General features: G+C 42.3%; 1 protein-coding gene across 1 annotated transcript; it reads left to right on the forward strand.

Moving 5' to 3' along the window:
* The first annotated feature begins 9,530 nt into the window (after positions 1 to 9,530).
* Positions 9,531 to 20,280, forward strand: gusb (glucuronidase, beta). Its single transcript, XM_079355951.1, has 12 exons — positions 9,531 to 9,905; positions 11,162 to 11,347; positions 11,435 to 11,616; positions 12,771 to 12,913; positions 13,044 to 13,231; positions 13,750 to 13,902; positions 14,580 to 14,758; positions 15,148 to 15,294; positions 16,220 to 16,304; positions 17,146 to 17,322; positions 18,041 to 18,176; positions 19,300 to 20,280. Exons 1-12 carry the CDS (start codon positions 9,690 to 9,692, stop codon positions 19,449 to 19,451), a joined length of 1,944 nt encoding a protein of 647 aa, XP_079212077.1. The 5' UTR covers positions 9,531 to 9,689; the 3' UTR covers positions 19,452 to 20,280.
* Positions 20,281 to 20,302: the final 22 nt, after the last annotated feature.

Here is a 20,302-nt window from a genome sequence, read left to right on the forward strand (position 1 = left end):
CTCAGCTATGCATCGGAAAATAAATCGGGAACTAGCAAGATATTGATTCTGTTTGTCTGACACCTCGCAGATAGAAGTAAGACATTGTTATCCGCAGCTTCTCTTTCTTAAAAACGTCCCTGCTTGCTCCTCAGGGTCAGATGTGATAAAGCCATCGTGCAGTATGTCTTCCTCGCTGCAGAGATTGTAGCAAGTTGGAATTAAAAATCGATCGGTGTGTTCGTGTGCAGCTGCTGCCCTAACACCTCACACAGTGTCAGAGCGTCAGGACCTGCTGTGTTACTGCATTCTCCGGGATCAGCACACACCAGTGTTATGTCATGTCATGTACAGGAGAGGGAACTACTTTTATTCATTCATAGCAGAGTAATCACGCTACATAAATCCTGGTTTCCCACATAGATCTGACAGACACTTTAACAGATGGCATCACTCTTTGGATGCTAAAAAATGTGCTGTGCTCCTTGAGGTGTGAGCGGTGTAATCATTCTGCAGCTGCAGCAGAAAAATCCTTAAACTCAGCCTTACTGCCGGTGATTTTGAGGTAATAGAAAGTGGATTATCGAGCAGATCCGTGGAGATGGTAACTGTCCTGCAGGATCCTGATCACAGCCGGAGATCTGGCAGTGTGAGACGTTGGCACAGAGAGAGACGCAGCGGGACTTAAGGGATAACTTCCTACTCTGCCGTGCATGCGCCCACACAGACAATCTGCCACTATCATGATATCAGACAGAACCCTCAGATCTGCGACGGCCTTTTTTGGACTTCCTCTTTTTGTCCCAAACTGGAGGGAGATAATATCGCAGGATATCACTTTAAACAAACTCATAAGAATACACAATAGAACTCGACTAATCTTTATGTACAGATCCTACGTGAGAATGTAGAACCTGTACTCGAGGGTCGTGATTTTCAGCATGTGGAAATGTTCTGGTTTGGTTTGTAGAACATTTGTCAATAGTGCTGAGATCAAAAGGCATTAAGTGACACATGCCAGAGCACATGAATATGCTACTTCAAAAGTGCTATGTGGCATGCTAGTTTAGCAGCGACATGGCACAATAAATTCAGTGGCATCTACATTTGCAAGTGGCCTGCCAGCAGGGGTCAAGTGCCATGAACCAGAGAATCTTGCTTCTTAAAACACACTTGTGAAGTTTCTTGTTCTAAATCCACTCTGATCCTGTCTATAAACCCCTATATTTCAGCCCTCTCAGAACAGGCTGTTTCTGTGTCTGTAGCTTTAAATGTAAATGAGCGGTGTCTGACCACGCCCCTCTCTGAAGGGCTTGGGTAGCTCTGGCAGACTCAGAGGAAAGAACAAACCCCTAGCAGTGGGAGTTTCACAGACCTTGAGAGAGGGATTACTGCCTTTTGTGATGTCATGAAGGGAAAATCTTCAAATGGCCTGTTTGAGCACACATATTCTGAAAAGTGGAGCAGGCTACAGAAGGAGAGGATGGACTTTTCTCATCATTGGGGTGTTTGTAGACAGACTAGAGACATTTTAGAGTGACAGAAAAAAAGGAGTGGATTTTACAGAAAGTGTGACCTTTCAATGATTTTATGTTTATGTTGTCTTTTTTCCATGTTGGCTATATGGAACATTTTATTGTCAAGACCACCACTGATTGGTTGTTTTTCTATCATTACTGCAATTTAAAGGAAAAGGCCTCTTTTTAAAAACAAATAATCTCTGTTCATTCACAATTTGATTTTATTCCCCAGTAATGGATGCAACCTGACAGGTGTTACAGTCTAAGTGAGTGACACGCCCCCTGCACACAGGATGATGATATTTCACTGATATTTATGCCCTTTATCTTGTCTCGGAGCGCTTCATTCTGGGTATGTCCCGGTCTCACTTAGTGTGGTATAGACTACATCTTGTTAACCTCAGCCTTGAGGAAATGTAATACATTTTTATGACAAACCTGTTGATGATCCAGCTGGATGCACCAGTCAGACTGGTAAGCTGCTTGGCAACATTTCTGCAAAATGACGTATTCACTAAAATCTCCATAAAACTATGAACACTGATTGTGACTAAATCTGTGTTATTTTTAGCAGCTTGGTCATAATCACATAAAAGACGCCTAAACCCATCACATCTGACTGCTTCCAACATCTTCACCTGTTTTACATTTACAAACACATTAATGTTCAACTAACTTCATCACCTATTCATGACAAATATAGGATGCAATGGCTCATTAGATCACCTGCCAGCGTGTGACGACATTAATATTTGATCATTATTTCACTACATGATGACACCTCTGTTCTCTGTCGTGTTTAAATGTGGTAATCGCTCTAATACAGTTTAAATTGAAGATGTTGTCCACACTGAACTACGGACTTTCCTGCTCAGACAAAGCATAAAGAGGACAAAAGCACAAGGCGAGCTATCTCAGTGACCGGCTTTTCCTTGTGACACGTTCACATGGCTCAAGCTGTGGCTGAGCCAAATATGACTCCTTTAGAAAAGGCCCCAAAGTTACATGTCAGGGTTTTTGCTTTATGTTATATACCTTTTAATTCCTGCTCTGTTTAATGTGGTGTTATTATGCTCACGAGGGGAGAGGTGTCACTGACTGGTCATATAGCAAAATTACATCATGTAGTAATGAGCAGTGTGCATCAGTCAATGGCAGATGAGCCAACAGTGTGCAGAGTAATTACTCCATAAATTAGTTGTGTGTGAATGGAAAGACTGATTACTTACCTGAATAAGTTTGAAATGTAATATTGTCTGATCTTTGATGCTGAGGTAAAGTTAATAACCCCTGCGGAGCTGGAATTTAGACGTTCAGCATGTTCTAGTTACGCTAATTAGCCGACGGCACAGCAACGCCATACGTGCTAACTGAGATGAAGCTACACAGTAGTCGAATAAAGGTCGTGTCAAGTTCATTACGTTTATGCTTACCTAGTAGCCTACTGATAACTTTCCATGTTTGATATTAGTGTTAATTTAGTTTATGTAAAGTTATCAAAAGTTGCTAATGGTGTAGCTCTCTGCAAAAGGAGGATAGTTCTACTTCTGGCTTCACAATAAAAGCATCTTAATATTACTGTTAGTCACAGTCACTCAACCAAATCTACGATCTCTTTATCCATCTTCTGGAACATTAGCCTGACGTGATGAACATGTAATTTAAATTATACTCAGATATATTAACTCGTCTGTTTACATATTCTCTTCCTCAGCTCGGTTTCACCTGGTCGTCTTGACTATGGTCAACTCAAAGGTTTTTTTTCATTCGGAGTGGGTATGTATTGTGTAAAATGTATTGTTAATAAAATAAATATTATACCGGAAAGCCAAAAAAAATTCCCCCGAGGAATATCCTGTCCGTGGATTCAGAGTTGTAAACTGACACCCTGATATCGGTCCACAGAACGCGCTACTGACTATTTTTCAGATTCCTTTTCAGATGTACCACCGAGTAGTATATGTTTCTCCAGGCTGTTTATCCACTGAGACAATGAGACAGGATGCAGAGAGCACTAAAGGAAACGCACAAGTACATCCGCCCTACAACACCACCAGTTAATTAGCAGTCCCTGGTTTCTCTCCCTGACGCCCAACCTCCACCATCGGACTGTGTCGTCCCAGCTCTTGTGTGTTTTGCCTCCAGTTTCATTGTCCTCAGCAGTGTCCCCTGTCTTGACTGTCACACCTGGTTTTAACATTCATATGTCTCTTGAGGCTCTTTGTTAATTCCCATTGGTGTCAGGTCGACACATATCATTCCCAGAAATTTCTTTTTTCTTCTTTCAACACTCATGTCGCGCTAACTCAAGTGCAGTTGGACTAAAAATAGCAAATCAGCTACAAATCGTGGCGTTCAGGGAATTGCGTCTCCCTTTTCTTCACTCATCTCTCCCTCTGAAATGCTCATGTCCGCTGCTTACTCATAAATAATGCACTCCCTTTAAAGATGGTTTTACTGCAGGCTGCTACTTATGTCTTGGAAATTAACAAATGTATTCATAAGAGATGAGTAAGAAGAAGTCAAATAGTGTGATACAATGAAAATAACCCAAGCTTTTTAGAGGTCACACAATAATTGAAATTGTTGAGAGTAAAGTCAAGACACCTTTCTGTGACTTTTGCACAATGCTGTTACGTAACCCCTTGACAATATACATCGACTTCTGAATCTGACATATCTGCCATCACAAACAGCCTCAATGTAAAAGACAACAGCTCGAGTTCATCAGACTGGAAAGTCCAGAGAGAATTTCTAGACAGCACTGCAGTCATATTCGTTGACATGTTCGCCAAAAGCGAAGCCCTCCGTGGCATTGACCTTGGACATTTTATTTTGGCCGGTCAAGGTTATGACCCCTTTGGTAACCCCACGGCTCCCCTGAGCATTTTTTCAGGGGCACGGTCTGTCACGCGGAGGCAAAGATGATCTGCTGTGCGAAAAAAAGTTGGAAAAGTCAACGAGGTTTGTTGTTGAGGTACAGGAGAAGAGATTTGATTTCACTCCTGCAAAAAATGCTTAACTTGTGAGTTAGAGGGAGGATCAGTTGGGATGTAAACAAATAGTGGGGCAGCGGACATTATCTTACAAACTGCTACAGATGACGGATTTTCTTTGAGCACATGAGTTATCAATTTCTGTCTGGACTTAAAGACAATTTCAACCCAAATCTTAAAAAGTGGATCTGAAGAAAATTACAAACACTAACTTTAAGGTGATTTCACATTAGAGATCTGGGTCTAAGTACAAAATCTGGTTCATTTGATCAGTGCGAACACAAGCCTATACCATACTTGAGTACTTGGGTTCAGGACAACGTCACTAATGTGAACGCAGACCAGCAGCGAAGAGGGGAGCAATAATATTCTGGGCATCATGTGAAACAGTTGTTGTAAAAACAACTCGCCTTTAGGGTCGAGTCATTAGTTGCATTGTAAAGAACAAACAGACCAGAAGGACTTTGCCAAAACGTGTCCTTTACCGCCAGGGCGAACAACAATCAGAGCAGACAGGAGTCTGTTTTCCAATGATCCTGAAGGTATGTTGAACAAGACATCAGTGACAGTGAGATGGGAACCGAAGGAAAAGGTCCAAAATAGATTATAGTACTAAAAAACAAAAACATCCAAAGAGCATTTGTGGGAAAATGACCGGAGACGGGCTTCACACAGGAAATTAACACTGAACCCACCATTAACCTTACATTAATTTCAGGCCGCTGGCAGCTTGTTTGGATGAGTCTGTCACTCTGTGAGGCATGTCAGTACAAACCTGCCCTGTTCATCCTGCAGACGGACGGCAAACTGACATGACTTTTGTAAAAATAGTCATGAATATGACTCAGTCCCTTTGATTGGTAAGTTAATAATTCATTGTGAATGCTCATGAGAAGACGTGGTTCCTGAGAATAAACCAGAACAGACTTTTTAAAGTGAACCATGAGGTCAGAAGGTTACAGAGAACGAAGAACATAAATCAGAAATAAAAAGAATAATATGCACAGATAAAAGTCTTTCAGTCGGTCGCAGCTTCTGGGAGTGAGCTTGCCCTCAGAGTGGGAAACATAACTGGGCAAAGAATAAATCGACGTCCTGTGATCTACATACCAGAACCAGACTAATTATGGATGTCAGCTTATCCCGTGACTATCTATATCATCTTATTTTATCACAGATATGGGCCGCTATTACGAGATTCATTCACCAATCATACAACATTAAATTTGAGTTTCACTGTATTACACTAGCAGTGCTTCGTCACCAGCAGGGGGCGCTGTATGATTACAACAAGCATCATCATTCTGCAGAGTTTTGAGCTGTAATCTACTACTTGCTCAGTTACTTTACAGTCGAGCGACCATCTTGTCTTCACTCTAAATCTTTTCCACGTTCCAAGTGTTTGATAACTGAGAGATCAACGCCATAATGTGTAAATCTAAATCTAATCATCTCTACTGTTCAAAAATAAATCTAAGAAAGATATCAATATTAGATTAAGTATTTATCAGTATCAACGTTTTTTCTCCCCAATATTGATATCAGTATTGGCTCCAAAAATCCCATATCAGTCAGGCCTACCTACAAACTAAACCTGACACATGAATCTGTCCATTAGCGAGTCTAAAGAGTTACATTCAAACAAAACATGCAGAGCTTTTTGTAACATTGTCGAAATATGCTGAAAAACTCTTTTGCAAACCAGGACTGTGAAATGATCGAAACTGATTTTTAATCGCATGTTTTAGATTATTGAATTAACAACACAAATGGTTATGCTTTTATTTTGAAATGTTGTTCTGTCTTAAGCTGAGAGTACTTTACTTGCTGTGTGCTTTTATTTTGAAATACAGTAAGGCCCCTCTGGTAGATGGAGGTTAGGACATGAAGTTAAGCACAAAAACCGGAAGTGGTTAGGGATCCCAAAGTGAGGTCAAACAGCTAAGACAGTAACAAAGGTCAACATGTGATGTCTAACTTTCCAGCAGTGTCCTTTACATCACTGAGATTACAGGGAGACACTGACGACGACTATCTACGGTGAGCCTGAAAGGACAAAAGAGCATGAGGTTAATCGTGATTAACTCATTAATGCTGACGGTCCCAGCTGCTATGTAAAACACAGTTATATAGAAGTTCCCAAAAAATCTGCAGAAATTATGTCTCAGAGATTTGAACTCGCTTGTGTCTGTCGTCATGGTGAGTTAACTGAACCCTCACTCCTCATATGGAGCAGCTCTCTCTTCAAATACACTAAAATATCTTTAAGTGTCTCATTCCCTCAACACTGGAAGACAAAGGTGCATTTGTATCTGCTAAATATTTCTGATTTATTTATTTTGCTGTTTTGCTTTTTTGGGGATTGGAAAGCAGATATGTGACAGGAAATGAGGGGACAGAGAGACAGATGGGGAAGGGAAGGGCGAAACTAAAGCGGTCTACAAGCGGGCATGGCCGAGGCAGGGACTCAGGAGGTCATGGTCAGGGTAAACCTTGAGGCCACCATGGGAGAGAATCTGACCTGCAGTTATTTTACAGTACAACAGTGCAGGTTGAACTCGACACAAAACATCCACGACTGCTTCATGGGTTTGTAGACATCAACACACAGAAATGATGTTATGTAAGATAGCTGGGTTTTATCTGATATCCCAAACTAACACATCAACTCACCTGAGACAGTTTTATTGTAATGTTTGGTTTAACGGGATACTTCAGCTTCAAAGTTTTCTTCATGTGATGCAAAAAGCGTCATATTGCATCACATGAAGAAAACTTCCAGGCAAAGAAAAACATATTTTTTTCGTCTCAGGGCAAAATGAGGGCTGGATTCACGACCATTCAACACTACTACCATGTTTCTAATGATACAAAGCTTCATGCAAATGGGTGAAGTATCCCTTTAAGCTTTTTATGTATTTGATGTATAGATAGAGTCAGAAATCGGGGGATCAAGAGAGAGTGGGAAAAGACATGCGGAAACGAGCCACAGGTCGGACTCGAACCCAGGCTTCCCGCCTGGAGGAATCCAGCCTCCGTTCATGGGGCGCATGCACTAACTACTCAGTCCTTGGAGCCCCCCTGGATGGTTTTAATGTCCATTGTGCTTCACACATCAAGAGTCCATCAGAAGTAACTCATCCATTCACATGCATTCATACATAGCAGACTAAGCAGAGGGAGCAATGTGGTTAAGTGTCTTGCCCAAGGACACATCGGACATGTGGCTGCAGGAGCTGGGAATCAAACCCTTGACCTTCCAGTTCAGAGATGACTGACTAGACCAACTGAGCCACAGCCGCCTTGAAATACTGTGTAAAGTGATTTCAGCTCCGTCTGTCACAGAGCGATCGCTGCCTTACATCCAGCAGGAACACGACACCTCCCATTTTTGACCTCTGGAGTTTCAGGCCGATGACACACAGCTATTCTTTTATTCTCCTTTGTCCTTTATGGATAAAAACATTTCATACATGTTTATATTTGAGGGACTTTTTTATGCCTTTATTGGAGAGATGGGACAGTGGATAGAGTCGGAAAATCAGGGGGAACAACACGTGGGAAAGGAGCCACACCAGGAGGACTACAGCCTCTGTTCATGGGGCTCGTGCACCAACCCCAACCACCAGCAAAACTGTGTCTTTAAATAGTGCACTCATCAATACATCACTAAAGAACATTTAAAGCTGTAGTTAGGGGTCTTTTAGAAGGTATTCATCCTTCTTAATGGAGAGAGTTTGGTTGAGTTAAGTTTTGTTGAACATAGTTTGCACATGAGGGGTCAAAAGGGGCCCACGGCTAATTTCTAACCCCTCCATCCGCCCATGTTCTGAAGTATTCTGCGGATGTGAACATGATTTACAATTAACAGGAAGAGCAATAATAAAAAACCCCTTTACACCATTATAGGATGTTTATTAGTACTCCAACTCAAATATTCTGCCTAATATCTACATATCTTTTATATTTTAGGGTGAATAACTTCAATCATGTGAATACATTTTTGGTATCCTCCTGTGATATAAATCTTTGCACACTCTAAATATTAAAAATCGTATATAACACATCTGTTACATCATTACAGATTTTATTATCATTTATTGTTTATCTCAGGTCCTTGTCCCTGAACGGTTGTCTTATTTTTGCTCTTATTGGTCTTTGATTTATTTGTGTTATTTTGTTCATTGTTGATATTTAATGAAATACTTCAGCACACAGAGAGCTCAGTTCACCAAAGTCAGACTCCTTCGAGTGTGTGAGCAAACCTGGCAACAGATTCTGATCTTTTCTAAAAATAAAAAAAAGAAGATAAAGGACAATTTTTCATTCTTATCGTATTTTTAATTGTTTTTTTTGAAAAATTAAAAAAAAAAATCTTCAAATGAAATAGCTACCCTTTGTCAAAGGAGCCTCTTTGCAGGAGAAACTTTCACTTCAGTTTAGCCTCTTTGAGAAACCGGAGTGTATCTTGAATCATGGATTTTTCATAAATGAGAGTCTGGCGCCACCTCGTGTCGTTTATGAGCATTGCATCAATAAACAATCTTTTTTTCCGGGCAATTTTCAAACACTGTATACATGCTATTAATATTTTGTATTATTTACAGTAAATCAAAACTTCCTTTAAAGGGGTTCTATGTAGATTTGGCGGAAATATGTTAAAGTTGGAAAGGGAAACAATTCTATGCTATATTTTTAAAATGTTATAAATCTATATTATCGCTAATAATTCTGTTATTAATACATTATAGTTTATGTTGTCCAGCTTCCGCGAACTTCTATCCTGTGGGTGAAGTTTGCGGGAGTAGTAATATCTCCATGGTAACAGCAGGCTCCACCAATCAGAGGCGACGCTGTGGCACTACGTAACTGGGAAGTGTAGTTCTTTCATAAAGAGCGCCATTCCAGACGGTTTTTATTTCAGATGAGGTTGATTTCACATAAACTTGTGTCCCTACAAGAACATGGACCATATTTTTAAACTCATGAAACTCGTGATATTATGATTATATTATTATATTATTACTCGTGTTATTACATTACAGCTTATATTAAACCCGTTATGTAGAAATTTAATGGGGATTTTTACTTCTGGAACTTAGCGATCACGTGATCAGGGGAAATAGTCACGTGACTGACGCTGCATCATGAATAGTTGAGTGAAGTTCCCAGTTTGGAGGGTTTTGAGTCCAGGATGGCCGCACCTGGGAGTCCCGGGCTGCTCTGGGTTTTGTGTCTGTATGCGGTGTTTGAAGCGGGGTCTCCTCTGGACTCCGGCATGCTGTTCCCCCGGGAGTCCTCCTCCAGAGAGCTGAAGGAGCTGAGCGGGCTGTGGGGCTTCAGGGCGGACAAATCCCCGGACAGGAAGCAGGGCTTTGATGAGGCTTGGTACAAACGACCACTGGCAGAGGTGAGCAAAAGACTGCAGCCCTCATAACAACACAGCACCTCCCTTGGTTTTAATCAAAGATGTGTTCAGGGAGTTCACTTACATGCAGCCTCTGAAGTCCAACAAAGTAACTAATGCAATCATTCTTTGTATTATCTTATAGTTATTAAGTTGCGAACAATATAACTCATCTTCTGCACACAAGTTGGATGATGTTTTGTAGAAACGATAATTGTATGGTGCCAAAACATACTTGTGCACCATATAATTACATTTTGCACACAAAATATTCACTGTTGCGCAAAACATAAACTATCAGTTCTGAGGACTTTTTGAAGAAGAACTCTCCACTCAGGAGTTCCTGAGAACGACACAGCATGAGATCCGCCATGGTCCTGAGAGAGTCCCTGCTCTGAAGCAGGAGCTAAAGAGCCTCTAAACTAGGAACTGAAATGGTTCATAGTAATGCCTAATGATCTTGTGCATACATATATTTTCTTTTACATTTTTGGACTTCACGAGCTCTGTACATTTTTACTGCCAGCACAAAGTTCACATTATGCAATCACATTTGAACTCTTAAGCAGCCGACATTATTATATCTCATTTTCTGTCAAAATCCACTCATATTGCATCCACTCAGCAGACGGGTTCAACTCTACAGAAACATGCAGCTAAGAAGTAACTAACTTTTTAGGCAGTAAATGTCATAAATAGAAAAATAAAGTTTGTGTAAATGATGAAAGTACTTTGACAGAAATAACACAATGTAGTTAAGATGATTGTTTGCTATCTTGTAGAATTTTATTTGTCTCGTTTGACTCAGTTATTTAAAGCAAAGTTTACTTGGTTACCTTTCATTGCTATCCAAGTGAACTTCAGTCATTTACAATCAGGTTGTTTGAGGGCAGAAAAGTATTCAGGATCTCTCGGTCCAAAAATACAGAGGACATTCATTAAAGAGAACATATTCTCCCTTTCCCCTGTGGTCTAAATGAAACATCTGTGCTGAGCTTTGTTTCAAATTTAACATGAATAAAGCACCAGAGGTTTGTGACCTCAAGCTCTCTCAGAATGCTCTGTTTTGTGTGTGTCTCTTTAAATGCAACGAGACCCCCCCACATGGAGTCGGGTTTGAATCCAGCTTCTGTTTTAGGAGCACGTTGACGTGAAATCCTTACTTATTATCATGATCTTATTTCTGCGGAGTACAGAACAGCTTCCCTGCTGCAAATCTAATCTTTTCTTCTTTAATTAAACTCCCACACACACTACAGTCCGGCCCAGTGATAGACATGCCGGTTCCTGCCAGTTACAACGACATCACTCAGGACCCGGCTCTGAGGGACTTCATTGGCTGGGTGTGGTATGAACGAGAGGCGGTGGTGCCGCCTCGCTGGATCGCCGATAAAGGAACGAGAATAGTTCTCCGAGTGGGAAGTGCTCACTACTATTCAGTCATGGTGAGTGTTGCCTGTTTCTCGTAGATTCGAGAGAGGAGGCGGACCTTTATTTAAAATAAACGTCGTCATCGTCTTGATCTTTTTCAGTGGGTGAACGGGGTGAAAGTGACGGAGCACAATGGTGGCCATCTTCCTTTCGAGGCCGAGATCGGCAGTTTGCTCCGCGCTGACCCTTCAACGGCGTGCAGGGTCACTATTGCCGTCAACAACACTCTGACTCTGAACACGCTTCCTCCAGGAACCATCCGACATATGGACGACCGCACCAAGTAACCCTCGCTCTTTTTTACGTTGACATGAAAAGCATTTAGCTTACATTATTCCTCTACCCACAAACCTTTAAGTCACTGGAAACCATGGCAGCGTGTACAGATAGATCACATTAATTCATGCTAAAGAAGACATGATATCTTTTGACTGAGACGTCCTTCACTCAGACACCCGCCCTCCAGAAACCAGAGTCCAGGCAAGCTTTTGCATCAAGCAGGATTACTCAATTCGCCAAGTCACTTCTAGAACAAAAAAAAAGCTTTGATACCTGAATCAATCGATCGTTATTTGTATTGATCCAATTCACTTCAAGTGTAATCTGAACATCTGAGACTAAAAGGCGTGATATACAAGTGGAACTATAACTCATGTTGTGTTGTAGTAATATTCTAAAAGTAAAATGTCGGTTCACGTCTCCCCAACACTGTCAGCTGTGTTCATGGTTACACACCTCTTGCTCAAACAGACAATCAGCAGTGACTCTTTTTTTTTTTTTAAAGGATTATTTTTGGCCTTTTTGCCTTTATTGATAGGACAGATAGAGTCGGAAAGGGAGAGAGAGTGGGGAGAGACATGCGGGAGAGTGGCCACAGGCCGGACGCGAACCCGGGCCGCCCGCGCGAGGAGTAAAGCCTCGCAACATGGTACGCGCGCTGTTGCTGCCGCTGAGCTATCGGCGCCCCAATCAGCAGTGACTCTTAAAGTGACGTGGCATCTTATTCTTGTAACTTCTCCTTTCTCTTCTCTGAAGTGACACTCTTGGCCCTCTTTAACTTCATTGGGCCTCCATTGAAGAGACGGACTGTGGCGCACACACAGCATTTTGCGATTTCAGGGTTAGACATTTTTGTGTTGCTGATGCGCCACTTGACTGAGGCGGCGTCTGCGCAGGTTAGAAACCGCAGTAAGGCTTCTCCACGCCGCAGCATCCTGCTGCCTTTCAGAGATGTCCAGGTGGCAAAATTGGGATAAGGGCCGATCTCGGTTACTGAAATTAGGATATGATGTTAACTTGCACAACGGGACACTGTTCACAGATCAAAACTGGAAAACTCAAGTCCATGTAAACACACTCAGCGTGTCGTCCGGACCCTCACACATAAAGCAACCTGTCAGTAAGAGTTCAAATATCGAGTCTGTGATCGTCCCACAGGTATCCTGAAGGATTCTTTGTGCAAAACATCGACTTTGATTTCTTCAACTATGCTGGGATCCACCGTCCTGTCCTGCTGTACACCACTCCTAAGGCGTACGTGGATGACATCACCGTGGTGACGGACTTCTCTGATAACACCGGTGAATATAATGACACCAATACATCACTCCCCTTCATTACATCACCTGCACCGAAGCTGAAAAACAGGCAGGCTTATTGTGCAAAGAAATGGGTGAATATGTCGACTGATGTTCCTCCCATGTGTTCCAGGTTTGGTGAAATACAAAGTGTCGGTGCAAGGTGCCGCCTCAGCCTCCCTGAAGGTCACATTGATGGACAAAGATGGTCACTGTGTGGCCTCCTCCAGCGAGCCATCTGGCGTGCTCACAGTTGTCGATGTCAAGCTGTGGTGGCCGTACTTGATGCACGAGAATCCTGCTTACCTGTATTCTCTGGAGGTGAGAAGACATGTTTACCTTGACGTCAAATTCACATTTGAGCTTTTCCACCTTTGTTTTCCTGGAGATTGAAGAGTTGAAACTTTATTAGTCGTCTGATGCATCATGTTACATAGAGTCTCTGCTTGTTTTCTTTTTTTTTTTTCTTTTTTCTTTCAAGAGTTGCTTCATTCATCGAGTTGACATTTCATTCCAACAAAGGATGTTGAATTAACAGAGCAAAAACAAAACAACTACCAAAAAGTAGAAAAGACAGTAGCAACATTTTTAGAAATGAACAAGCAGACATACACACTGACACAATCAATAAAGTAAGATGACTTGTGTCTTAACTGTAGTTTGCAAAGTAAAGACTCATGGACGAGGGGTTAATCAGTCTTATCTGTCATTGCATAAATGTTTTCTGCACCACTGTGATGTGAACACGCTGCAGTCGTCGTCAACTTCCTGTGATTATAATGTCTGCAGAAAGTGATGCAACACAAAATGTTAATGACATGTTCCGCTTTGATAACAAGGTTCGAGTTCTAGCCTCCAATAAGGGATCAACGCCAGAGGACGTTTATTCTCTTCCAGTCGGCATCCGCACGGTCAGTGTCACCAGCAGCCAGTTCCTCATCAACAACAAGCCCTTCTACTTCCACGGAGTCAATAAGCACGAGGACGCAGACGTGAGTACCAGCAGAGGGCAGCATTTATCTTACACAGCCAGAAGGCAATTCAAAGAGCTCCACACAAGAACTCAGAAACATCCCCACAAAGAGAAAGAGAGAACATTTCAGAGTCATTAAAGATTAACGAGTAGTAAAAGACAAGCGTCTAAAACATATTTTAAAACTGATCTTTAGGATCTTATTTCAGGATGATCTCAATAAGCTTGGATGCCATAAAAAAAGTACAGTCAGTGAGCTGTGTAGTGAGTAAAATGATAAAGTAACCGTACTCTCTGATCAGACATGAAGGAAAAAAATTTTTTTAATAAGCTGGCTAAACACTGAAGCTTCAGTGTCCACCACATGACAACCTGCGTGAGCATGCACTCTAGAGAGGAGGGGGCGGGGAGACAGCTCTCTACAATGTTTAGAATTTGTGGAACAGGAATATAAAATTAAAAAAAAAACATGAGTACAGAGGCTGTGTAAGAAAAAAATTTTTTTCACTTGTGTATCAATCATGACTCAGTTTAATTCCTTTTTCTTAAGAATTTTGTAGAACACCATATTTTTGAAACCTCGTGCAGAGCTGACATTTATAGACTGTATATGCTGGAGCGCTCCAAACAGGAAATTAGTTTTGGGGGAAGGGGAGACCCAGTGGAATAATCCATTCCTTCCCTCCCGTGTCACAGATCCGAGGTAAAGGCTTCGACTGGCCGCTGGTCGTCAAAGACTTCAACCTTTTGAAGTGGTTGGGGGCCAACTCGTTCCGCACCAGCCACTACCCGTACGCCGAGGAGATCCTGCAGATGTGCGACCGTCACGGCATCGTGGTGATCGACGAGTGCCCGGGGGTGGGCATCAAAGACATGTGAGTGAGAGTGCTCCTTTCATCCTCTGTGACCTTCAGCTGTGTTTGAGGTTCAGAGGTGCAGGTCTGCCAACGCTCCCAGTTTGAGCCTCCTCCGTGCTTAGCATGTCAGGCTAACGAGTAAATGTTAGCATGATACAAACTAAACTGGGACTGTGAGCACCGCATCTGTTAAATATCAAGGTGTTAGCTTGCTGAGCGTGTTCGCAGTTCTTGCTTGGTTCAGTTGGATCTATAAAAAGTTTGGAGGAACTGAAGGACTCCAGGTTGTGTGTGCTGCACATCTCTCTGGTGCTCGTTCTGAAGAGATCTCTTCACAGCCAGTTTGTAAAGATATTAAACCCTGTGATTGTCGTCTTTGTTGTGTCTTTCCCCTCTCGCCAACACAGCCGCAGTTTTGGAAACGCCTCCCTGACCCATCACCTGTTCGTCATGGACGAGCTCGTACGGCGGGACAAGAACCATCCCTCTGTGGTCATGTGGTCTGTGGCCAATGAGCCGGCAGCTGAGATGCCTCCTGCTGAATACTACTTTAAGTGAGTACTCGCACTTGAACTGCAGAGTTATTGTCGGCACAAACACATCAACTCACAGATCTGCAAATGTGTTGAGTATTTTGTAAAGTGTGATGAAGTTGCACTCATTAGTTTTAGCCTCCAAGTTCGTTGATTTTTTTTTTCCAATGAGGTCATTACGACTGCAAAACCTGTGATTTTTCCAAGGAGCACATGAAGGCAGAGTTGTTGTTCCAACTTGAGCTGGCGAAAATCAGCTTTTCTCAGATGGGTCCGCCTGAATGCAGCCTACCTAGCATTTTTTGTTTTTTGTTTCCTCAGCACCACAACTTTTTCAAATTATGGAGGACAGAGAGAGTTTGCAGCTCCCAGCGTCTTTTTCTGAGCGCCCTGCGTTTTCTTTCAGCCGCTGTTCACGTCACCGGCGCTCTTTTACAAATGTTTGATACTCCCTGAAGTTTAGCCGCCTATGGATCGAATCTTGCAGCCACATCCTCTCTGCTCAGGAAATAAACCATCTGAAATATAAAACATGCAGTGAAAAGTAACAGAGCATTGTCGGACATATAGTGACTGTTGTCAACAGAGTGTTGCATGTACTTTTCTTTTCAGCTCACAAATGCTTCATACAATCAATACTATCTCGTGCAGCCTTCAGGTTCTTATGTTTAAATCCCGTTGATTGTTCTTCTAAATCTAACATTTGTTGCCGAGCCGTTCCCTTCACTGAGATCCGAGGAATGCAGTACGAGCAGTCGTCAACCTCCTCAACCACTTAAAGAGTGGAGCAGCGTGATAATGGGCGCGTGCAGGACGACATGCTCGTAGTGCAGACGGCATTCACACTGACACTGTCACAGACCGAATCATACTCACGTGTGCTTCTGAAGCTTTAAGTGACATCATTGTGATTGTGATTCGATGTGTGTACTTTTTGTTCTTCCAGGACGTTAATAAAACATACCAAAGCTCTGGACCCGACCCGGCCGGTCACTTATATCACAGACAGTAACTATGCCCGGGACAAAGGGGTGAGTTCTGACATCACACTTCAAGAACTCCAAAGTAGAGTTTAAACCTGCACAGCACTTTGTTAGGTTTCTGTTCCCCATATTTGAAGGAAGAATGTGTAACTTTTTGATCCAGTAGATGTCATCTTTGAGCCCCAACATGAAACCAAAACAAACTGCTGTTTGGCTACACCTATCTGTTTAAACTCTAAAGCTTTAGTTGTTGACCCGATTTCCCTCTGTTGTTGCTGCAGAATAGTTCACATTGTTCTGACCTTAGAAAACGTCTCCAGGGTGTGGTTAGAGCCTGAAGGTGCTTTTTACCTCCAACAGCTTGTTAGTCAAAGCTGCAGGTAAACACAGGTGTTCAACTCTAAACGGACGGTCAGCGTACGAGCAGAGTGAGGGTTACAAAAACTCAAGGAAAAAATAAAAATATAAGAATCTCCAAAGGAAGGAGAGACTTCTTATGACATGAGAAGTATTCTTCTCCTCTCTTTAAACCCCACCTCAAAACGTCCTGGCTTGATTTATATCAGAGCAAGTCAACGTAGCGCATGTCTCATTATCTCTGGCTTTAAATGAATTAAACGTTCATAATGAAATACATTTTAGTAATGTTGTAGACCAAGATATACCTGAGACTATTGTGGTCGTAACCATGGGATAGAAATCTAACTTCAGGATGATTAAAGTTATTAGTACTTTTAGAAAGGAGCATTTTCCTTTTTAATCGTAGTAATGATGTGGAACAAGATGCGACCGAGACCTTCAAAAAGTGGTTTTGAACCAAGACTGATTTCGAGTACTTCTGCACTAAATTAATGAAAGTAATGTTCTCTTCTTGTCTCTTGTCCCTCAGGCTCCCTTTGTGGATGTAATCTGTGTGAACAGTTATTTCTCCTGGTACCACGACCCTGGACACCTGGAGGTCATCCCCATCCAGCTCAACACCCAGTTTGAGAGCTGGTACGGAAAGTACCAGAAACCCATCATCCAGAGCGAGTACGGAGCCGACGCAGTGCCCGGGCTCCACAATGTGAGGAATCACTCACACACACTCACACTCACACACACACACACACACACACACACACACACACACACACACACACACACACAGGTATTTCGAGGTCAAAAGAACGCCTTCATTCACACTAATTCATTAAAAAAAGGAATGCGTCAAACACATTTTTCACTCTAATTAATTTTACTGATCATACAACCGTCTACAGCAGCGTTTTAAACACATCTCCACGTTAGGCACGTTTTGTTTCATATCGTACCCGGGTACGATTGTTTCCATCCCCCACTGCTCTGCATTCACGTTAGTAATATCATCGTCCGATACAGCAGGGGGCAGCATGCACATGGTTGGTTTGCAAATCCCCCCAAAAACAGAGAGGTAACCATGGCAACCACTCAACAGATCCTGCTGTTTGTGTTAATTCTGAGACGCCAACAACGACCCTCTTCTACTTCCACATCTACCGTGCAGTTCAGAGGACGAAACGGGCCGTGCTGCACGGTTAGAAGTGAGAGATGTTTAGTATGACATCATGTAGCCTTGTTTGAGCACGGTTTGCACATTCATTCACATCTCCTGCAGACTGTATTTGAAACCACCTCTTCAAGCAGACTGTGTTTGGTTCCACACTGAACAAACAAACTGGACTGTGGGGTCAAGCGTACTCGTATCTGGTCCCAGGGTCCCTAAATGTAAAACCACCCTGACAATCTGTCTCTTCCCCCTGCAGGACCCGCCCATGATGTTTACAGAAGAGTACCAGAAGGCCGTCCTGCAGAGCTACCACCGCGTCTTCGACCAGAAGAGGAAACAGTACGTCATCGGGGAACTCATCTGGAACTTTGCAGACTTCATGACGGCTCAAGGTACCACAACTTTTATACACTGCTCCTGTTGGCCTTGATGTGACGGTTAATAAAGGAGGGTAGGAAGGCGCTGCTAATGCTGCAGTTAAATATTCTGACAATGCTGTAAATGAATCATGCAGTCTGGGATTTCATTGCCAAGTAATCATTATATAATGATCCACACCTAGTCCAGGGGTGTGTCATCAAGTTGAGTCACAAAGCGATTGGTAGGTTCAGCAAAAGTCAGTTTCATGAGACAGGTTCATGAGTTGTCTTACTGGGAACATGTCGGGACCAAAACTCTGCATGCTGATTGCATGCACATGTGCAAGTACTTTAAACATGCAGCTTCTGTTTGTGTCATTAAAATATTCAGCTAAGGTTGCCATTATCTGGTGATATAAAGTAGACTTCATTGGTGAGGTTAGAAAGGATAAATCATTGAAATTTAATGAAGTGTGTTTGTGTGCATATCACACCAGAGCCCAAGTTGGACCACCTGAGTGAAAAAGGTCTTGACACGCCCCTTTTCCAAAGACACCAGAGGATCTTTATTAACTGTCCGAGCCCCTTAAAACTTGTGTGTTAAGTGTCTTGTTCTAAATCCACTCTGATCCTGTATTTGATCAGGCCTGTAAACCTCTCTATCTGCTCAGAACAGGCTGTTTCTGTGTCTGTAGCTTTAAATATGTAAATGAGCTGTGTCTGACCACACCCCTCTCAGGAAGGGCTTGGGTGTCTCTGGCTTTCTTGCTTCATGTCCTATAGTTTATAGTGAGAAGGCAAACTCAGAGGGCAGAACAAACACCCACCTGGGGGAGGGGCTACTGCCCTTTGTGATGTCATTAAGGGAAAAACATCAAACGGCCTGTTTGAGAACACGTTTTCTTTGAAAAGTGCGAGTAATGTCTCGTTCAGAGCAGTAGGAAACTTCCCCAGGGGATCGCACCAACAAGTGTATCTTGTTTAAATTAATGTTGCCATGGTTTAGTGTGTACATCCAACATGGTACCATTTCATGTATCTAAATATGGATCAGCATGGTAAATGGTCCCTTTTTAAAACATGAAACATTAAAGCTTGTAACATGACAGGAGGCTGAACATTTCAGAGGACTTGACGAGCCCTCTTGTGTCTGCAGGGATCACTCGTGTGGTGGGAAACAAGAAGGGTATCTTCAGCCGTCAGAGGCAGCCTAAGTCAGCAGCGTTCATCCTGAAGGAGAGATACTGGACACTGGCCAACGAAACGGGCAGACTCCCTGTTTGGACCAAGTACCCCTGCTCGCTCTGACCCCCCCCCTGCAGTGTGAGTGCCTTGGACATGAGTCAGGACTGACGCTCTCCTGAAACTACGCCTGACGGGAAAGACAGTTTCACTAAAATACATTTAAAGAAATGCTGTTCTGTAAAATGAACTAAACCAGCCCGATAATCTGTGGTTTTAACAACAGCCGTGTCCTTAGCACGTGACACCAGTGAAAAAATCAGAGTCTATTATTTACTATTTCAGTGTCCAAACTGACCGTGAGTGCCACACTTCAGTTTGTCCACCTTCAAAATAAAAGCACCACACTTCAGTATATACTAAAATAAAGGTCTAGATATCAAGTTTTCAAGGGGAAATTGAAATTCTCAGAGTAGAGAAGGAGATATTTAAGGTATGCAGTATGACGAGCGAGCAGGTGATCATACACAATGCAAGACATCCAACGCTTGTGTTGTTACATGGACACGGTGCTAGGCTGACAGATGTTTGGTACCTGCTGGTTTTTTCTAATGTTGCAATTCAAATTTGATAGACAATATATTTTTTATATCCGTTCCAAAAGAGACGCCTGAGTGAAGGTTTATAAAGTGACTTGCCGTCACTGGATGAACTTCGACATATTTGCGAGGTGGAGTTGGAGCTCCACTTCACTCTTTTTAACTTCAAATGAAATGTTTTAAAGATTATTTTAACAGTTTGATATCAAAACAATGCTGGACGCTTGAAAGAATGTAACTCCTGTAATCAGAATGTGAACAATGCTGAAAATGATCAAAGAATGTTTTTATTTTTGTGTAAATCTACAGATAAAACTCTTTACATGAATCAAGATATTAAAGACTGAACAAAGTAACATGTACACAGTTTCTTTAATA

This window comes from Symphodus melops, assembly GCF_947650265.1.
Source record: "Symphodus melops genome assembly, chromosome: 11".
In the NCBI taxonomy this organism is placed as follows: domain Eukaryota; kingdom Metazoa; phylum Chordata; class Actinopteri; order Labriformes; family Labridae; genus Symphodus; species Symphodus melops.

Excerpts from the sequence above, each read along its gene's own strand:
- gusb (XM_079355951.1), top strand. The coding sequence starts at position 9,690 with ATGGCCGCACCTGGGAGTCCCGGGCTGCTCTGGGTTTTGTGTCTGTAT. Across the intron at positions 9,906-11,161 it reads ACAAACGACCACTGGCAGAG|TCCGGCCCAGTGATAGACAT; the intron begins GTGAGCAAAAGA and ends CACACACTACAG. Across the intron at positions 14,759-15,147 it reads GGGGTGGGCATCAAAGACAT|CCGCAGTTTTGGAAACGCCT; the intron begins GTGAGTGAGAGT and ends TCGCCAACACAG.